General features: G+C 39.9%; 1 protein-coding gene across 3 annotated transcripts in view; it reads left to right on the top strand.

Moving 5' to 3' along the window:
- Positions 1–1,138: 1,138 nt before the first annotated feature.
- CEP162 (centrosomal protein 162) overlaps positions 1,139–6,584 on the top strand; it is a 45,143-nt gene continuing 39,697 nt past the window's right edge. For 2 of the 3 annotated variants that reach the window (XM_017826570.1, XM_017826556.1), the window contains exons 1-3: positions 1,139–1,347; positions 1,959–2,044; positions 2,927–3,030. In XM_017826570.1, the coding sequence (XP_017682059.1) occupies positions 2,971–3,030 (60 nt within the window). In that variant the 5' untranslated portion in view covers positions 1,139–1,347; positions 1,959–2,044; positions 2,927–2,970. The other variant, XM_017826561.1, reaches the window with a different exon arrangement.

Raw genomic sequence — 6,584 nt, 5'->3', positions numbered from 1 at the left:
TCTTTTTGTTCCAAGTCTGCTGAAGAGAGAATCAAAATGTGTGTGTGTGTGTGTGTGAACAATGTTCATTTGTATTCTTAAGCGAACTTGTTTTATTTTGCCATTTACTAAATGTTGGCATAAAAATTCTTAAAGCAACGTGACTCTCACAACAAACACAACTGACAGTCCCTCACTGGAGAGCACATGCAAGCACAGACTGCAATTGTTCTGTGGTTATTTGAGAGACAGTGGTCAGGGAAACAGAGGTCATTAATTTCTCTGCCTATTTTAAACATTTCCAGAGATGTGCTAAAACGTATTAAAAGCACAAGGGCCGACAACCAAGGCTGAAACATTAGGAAAGCTTTAGGAGGGGATTTCTGTGTAAAAGCGAAAAGGTTTGCTTTGAGTTTGACCTTTGCATTAGGGAAAGCGACACACTTCTAACTTTTTCCTTCTTGCTTTCCCAAAGGATCACTTGAACGACTTCTGGAGAAGCGTGTGGGGTCGAGTCGGAAGGAAACCTTGTCTGACTGTGTGAGTGTGGGGTGTTGTTGCTGTGGAGGGGCTTCGGTCCCAGCTCAGGTGGTGAGAGTGCGACCACCAGAGTGGCTCCTGGATGCTTGGACAGGGAAGTTTACCCAACACAATCCCGCCGTGGCTGCTCCCGCGGCCGCTCCCGGACCCGCCGGCGCTGCTAGCCCGCCGCCCGCCAGGGGGCGCCGCTCCGCACGCCCGGCCACTTCCGCGACTCCCTCCCGTCAGGGCTCTCCCGCGGCGGGAATGGCCAGTGGAGCCCGTCCCCTCCCGTCAGGGCTCTCCCGCGGCGGGAATGGCCAGTGGAGCCCGTCCCCTCCCGTCAGGGCTCTCCCGCGGCGGGAATGGCCAGTGGAGCCCGTCCCCTCCCGTCAGGGCTCTCCCGCGGCGGGAATGGCCAGTGGAGCCCGTCCCCTCCCGTCAGGGCTCTCCCGCGGCGGGAATGGCCGCCAGAGCCCCTTCGCTCCTGTCACGTGCGTCCCGCGGCGGGCAGAGACGAGCCGGCAGATTTGGCGGGATCACGTGGTGCGGTCCCTGCTGGCGGGCGGGACGGTGGCCGGGAGGGTTTCCCAGGCAACCGCGCCGCCGGGGAGCGAGGCAGCCGTCGCCGACTGGGCCCGGTGCGGTCCAGGTGCGCTGCCGGGGCAGCGCCCCGCTCTGAACCGAGTGTCCCCCGTCCTCGCCGCTCCCCGGAGCGGCCCCTCGGGCCGCCGAGCCAAGCCGAGCCTTGCCCGCCCGTGTCCGAGCCCCTGCGCTGCCGTGTGCCAGCCTGCGTGTGCTCCAGGAAAAGCCGCCGGAGGATCAGGTCACGGCTGCAATGATTAAAAGGTTACATGAAATGAGTTGGGCTGTTTTAAGCTTTCCCTCATCCCTGTGGTTTAGCCATGCCCCCTCAAAACTACTGCTTCCTGCGCTGCTGTGTTGTAGCATATATCCCAGCAAGTGCCGCCTTTGTTTTGTGCACAAAGCCATTTGTGAGCCTCCAAGTCTAAAGGCATGACTGAAAAGTGTATTTGTTAAGGGCAGTGTTTCTGATCTTCTGTTACGGAAATTTTCTGACGTATTTGTTGTCCTTTTGAAAAATAAATCTTTATAATGTTAGTTTTTATAAAAGCTGTAGTTATAAGGTAGGCAGAAGTACAGATAATGTCAGAAGAATCCCTTTGTTTTTCTGGCGAGGCTAGGATGAAGTATTCCCCACTTGCTGAATTAGTTGGCACAGCTAGTAAACTGCTAAAGCATCTTACATTTAGCGTCAAGTGTTCTTTGATGCAAAAGTATAAAAGGGTACTGGATTATGTGTGTCCTGAGAGGGAGTATTCTTAATCTCCTTACCATGTTTTCAGAGATATTGTCCAAATGCTTACATAAGGATATCTTATTCAATTCAAAGTCTGGGCAGTCTGCTATATAACTTTTTTTTTTTTTAACTGCCAAAGCCAAAGTGTCGGGTGGTCTATGGATGCTTAAGGAGTGAAAGCAGGAAGCAGTTGTCACAACTCACCTGTCAAAATCAATTTACTAGGTAGGTAACAGTCCTGTACACTGAGTGGGCTCCATATTGGGAGAAGTTTTTATTAATGGTAAAAGCATTTCTGCAAATGTTTAGCCCTTTTATGTTTACATAGCACTTCTCAGCCTGGAAGATGCTAGGGTAGTTTAATGCTGCGATACATATGCAGTTTTGAAGGCAGCCATATGTGTTGAGCAGTGTGATACACAAAAGCTTTGTAGCCTTTTGAGCGTGGGGCTTATTTTGTACCTGAAAAATCAATGCAGACTTTTGGGAATGGGAGGAAGGCAAGAGCCACTGGCTTTCTGTGTCACGGTAGATCAAAACAAATCTCATTCTCTAATCTTAAAAGATTTTCATATATTTATTGATAACCAAGTCCTAAGTACAGCAGAGATGATGAAACAAAACCTACAGTGCCAGATGTGTCCAGTCTTGGAGAAAAAAAGAAAGGAATTAAAAGAAAGGTATTAAAAGCCCCTAAAATGGATGGGAAATATTACTGCAGAATATTACAAATATTCTTTTTTGCTTATTGACAAAATGCTTAACTATGGGTAGCCAAGAGTGCAGTTTTTTGAAGAAAAATGTAAAGTTGCTGAAGAGAATCATATTTTATTTGTCCCTCAAAGTTTAATTGCTGAAGCTGTTGTTTTGGAAATGAGTACTTTGTTTATAAGAAATTTTGGTAATTTAGGTATATCTGCATTGATTGTCTCATTCAGTAAAAGTTTAATATGTCTCATTCAGTTTAGATTAAGGATGGGAGGAATGATGTTTCATCCCTCAGGATTTTTTTTTTTTTTGCTTATAGCTCTCTATTCAAGCAAATCACCAGGTTACATCTAATTTCAGAATGCATTCAATTAAGTTTGTTTTTATTTTAAATTTTAGTTTTTAAACTCAGTTGTGTGGAAGGTAACATCCAGCTGAAGATTATGGCTCATCGATTTTCAAAAGAAGATTTAGATGAGCAGTTTGAAGAGTTTCTGAAAGAGGTATGTTTGAGGGCAAGGTCACATCCCTTTTCTCTGTTAAAATACTGAGAAGATTTGAATCTGGAAGAATATGAAATTGGAGATTCAATGTGCTTTTATCACCTAACTTACATAGCGGTCTTATGTGTGCATCTTTGCAAGGTTTTAATTGCTAAACTTAATTCATACTATTTTGCTGTATTGAAGTCAAGAGAACAGTTTTGTGATTAAATAAATATTTTGTAATTGCTAGGTTGTATCTTCAGAAAGATTCTTTGCTTCTTGATTTTTGCTTTGATTTTATTGCATGTGTTACTTAGTAATAGAAGCTTCAAATTGATATATAATTAAAAATGAGGTTTAAAACTCTTCCTGTGTATAGACACAAACTATGTTTTAAAAATTTCCTTATTTTTCTATGCAATACTTACTTTCACTGAAGTCTAGTTAAAAATTTTTCTATAAAATGAAGCACGTTGTAGTGATTAGAAAATTTGAATTAGATTAATTTCCTCTCTCATGGCACTTGATGATTTTGAGTACAGGCAAAATCATGCAAGTCTGTGAGTTATGACTTAAGCTAAGACATGACCGAAATGCCCTGACTAGGTATGTTTTTTCACTGCAACTAGACCTGTAATTTCAGAACTAGCCCTCCAGTCTATCAGACAAACAGTGTTGTAACTCTAAAATATATACACCACATACATAAGGCCTTTACTAGATTTTATACCTTATATAAGCATAACTAGTGATGGCAGAGAATATTCTTGGAGTCTGTTATATATAATGTATGCCTGAAGTTTTTCTGATGTAGAGGCTGCGCTACAATTTAATGACTACTAAAAGTTATTTAATTTGATGATGTAGCTGAGTTAACACTCCTGAATTCACTGAAAATTATTAATATTAGTAGAATTTAAAAATTAGCCTGTGCAGTTCCTTCAAAAGTTCTTTACTTACTGTTGTTATGAAGGGAGTTGCTCTGGGGAAGAGAAAAAAGGTTTATTCTTTTATTTGTTTTGAGCATCTGTCAAAGATCTGCATATGATTGCTTCTTGTATTTGTTCCTCATTTGACATGCTCTTCTTGCTCCTCAGCTATTGCCCACATTGAGAATGCTTAAGTTAGAAAAAAAAAATCACAATAGCTGTATTAATTTAGTCTAAGTGGTATTTGGCACATTCCAGATAATGTAACTTTTAACAACTCATACCTTCATTTCAAACTAAAACTATTTTAAACCTGCAAATGGAGTCATTAAAAATGTGCATTGTTCTGTGTTTTGCCAGCTGGATACAGACTCACATAACAACGACAGTGTCTACTCTTTGTTACTTTTACACATGCATCCTCTTTTATGTTCCTGTCTTCGCTTTTATTTCTTTTTTTAATAAAAAGTGTGTGGCCTTTTAATGTGAGAAAGATGAGAAGCTGATGTGTTCCATTGTTTGAAATCTCTCTGCAGGTGATGTTTGTGTTTAGGGGATAATGGTGGGGAGAGTAATAAAAACTGTTTCTCAGTAGTTTGGGGAAGACTTAATATTGTTTAAGCAAATATTTCAAAAGTTTATTTATTTATTTATTTATTTATTTATTTACTTTTTTTCCGAAGGAAGGGAAAAAATCTGGAAGTTTCACTATCAAGATAACTGACGTGTTGAGAAAAATGCGCCAATATTTTTGTGTCAGCGTTTCTTTCCCAACTGTCTGCAGTTGACAAGATGGGTGGACACAGAAAGTTTCCAGAACTTGAGACCAACCTGTGGGGGTTTCAGGTTCTTTAGTTACAATACACTAAGGCGTATGAGCATCACTGAAGTTCTGCTTGCAGAGCAGAGGATACTGTTAGTTGTAAAAGAAAGAGCAAGTGATAACAGAGCTTGCTGCAAGCACCTGTCAGTGCTTCTAGTGCAGGAGGCATTCTGACCTTCGGAGACACTGGCATTAGTACTTGTGTGGTGACTAGTGTAAGGAAGTTGTTATTTATAGGATATACGTTAGGAATGTAAAGCTGTTTTGTTCTATGTCACTGAGCCAACTTAAAGAAATTGCAATATATCCGGTTGTCTAGCAGTTTCATAATTTATTAAAATTGTGTTTTATTAAAATGCAAGGCTCAGAGCACTTTTTTCTTTCTTAGTCTGTATGACAAGCATTTAATTTTCTCAAATGAAACCATAAGCTCTAAAGATGTTCTTGGTCAGAGATATTGATAAGAATAGAATATACCACCTAAGGAGTTCTTCTGCTGTGCCTTTTGCAATCAGACATGTCTATCTCCTATTGGCCTTATTAGCCACCAGCGTGCCTGTAACAAATGAGGATAGAGCCTTTCCCAAATCTTCATTCATGAAGCCTAGCCATGATGATGATGATGATGATATTATAATTTTTCTTAAATTATTGTTTTATGTAATTGTCATTTGATTTATGGATGTTCTTGTTAGGCATATATAGGTTGAAACATTAATCATAAAGTAAAGGTAGGCTTTTATGGTAGTGCTTTTATGTAATAGGAATCAGGCAGTGGACTGCAGAGGCTTGTTTTAATAAAATATACCCTTATGTTTTACATATTAAGTACCCACAGTCCTGTTGCCTCTAGCATTCTGTTTATACTATCACATTTTCTTATTTGTGACTATTACAAAAGTGAAGCTTTTGAAATTTTGCCATATGATACGTTTGATTTGTGAATTTGTTGTTTCTTACTGTTTACGGCTTTTGCTAACTATTCACTGTGTTCTTTAAGACACTATAGGACAATTGGTTTCAGCAGTTATAGCTAAAAATTTAGATAAAAAATATTCCACTCCCCTTAACCCCAGTTTACTGCTCAAGCTTAATGAGTGTATTTCCTTGTTCAGTGTCTGGACATATAATTGTGATGCTGAGCCTGCTGTAGGCCACAAAGAGCCTTTATTAAATAAAGGAAAAGAGCAGAGGTTAGTTGCGTTTTCCTTCCTGTTACTCTTCAGTAACTTAAATTCATAGGATGTTCATGCTCATAGACCTTCTCTCCATTGATTTAAGCCATCAGTCAAAATCAGTTGGATGACTAACACATAGAAAGCTTAATACACAGTTGGGTAGGAATGGCTCTGGCATTTCTATTATATTCCATGAATACGAAGTATAAAATTAATTTCTGAAATACGATTTACTGGGAGCTAGAATGTTTATTTTTCGAATATTAATAATGTTCATGTACAAAACAAGGCAAAACTGTTTCTGCTTTACTTTATTATCTTCAGGGATGTAGTCAGGATTTTGGGTTTTATGTGTTGTAACTAATTGAAAAAGAGCTGATTATGCTATTCATTTGAACATATATTCTCTATTAGCTTTTAACATATTCAGACTCTGGCAGTGGGGTTATTATAATACTCAGTATTTATGCCACATGAATATAGTTATTCTTTCTTAATCAGCTTTGTCATGCATATACAGCAAAGGCAGACAGTGGGGAGTAAAGAAAGGCATCTGGACTCAAAAGTCCAGAATCGAGTGGCTGAAAAACAGTTAAACAATGTGAAAATATAAAAGCTCTCTTTAACCTTGTATGCAATTGA

This window comes from Lepidothrix coronata, unplaced genomic scaffold (genome assembly GCF_001604755.1).
Source record: "Lepidothrix coronata isolate B3197 unplaced genomic scaffold, Lepidothrix_coronata-1.0 Scaffold4, whole genome shotgun sequence".
NCBI lineage: Eukaryota > Metazoa > Chordata > Aves > Passeriformes > Pipridae > Lepidothrix > Lepidothrix coronata.
Note: the sequence above shows the minus strand (reverse complement) of the source record. Positions and strands in the feature narration are given on the sequence as shown.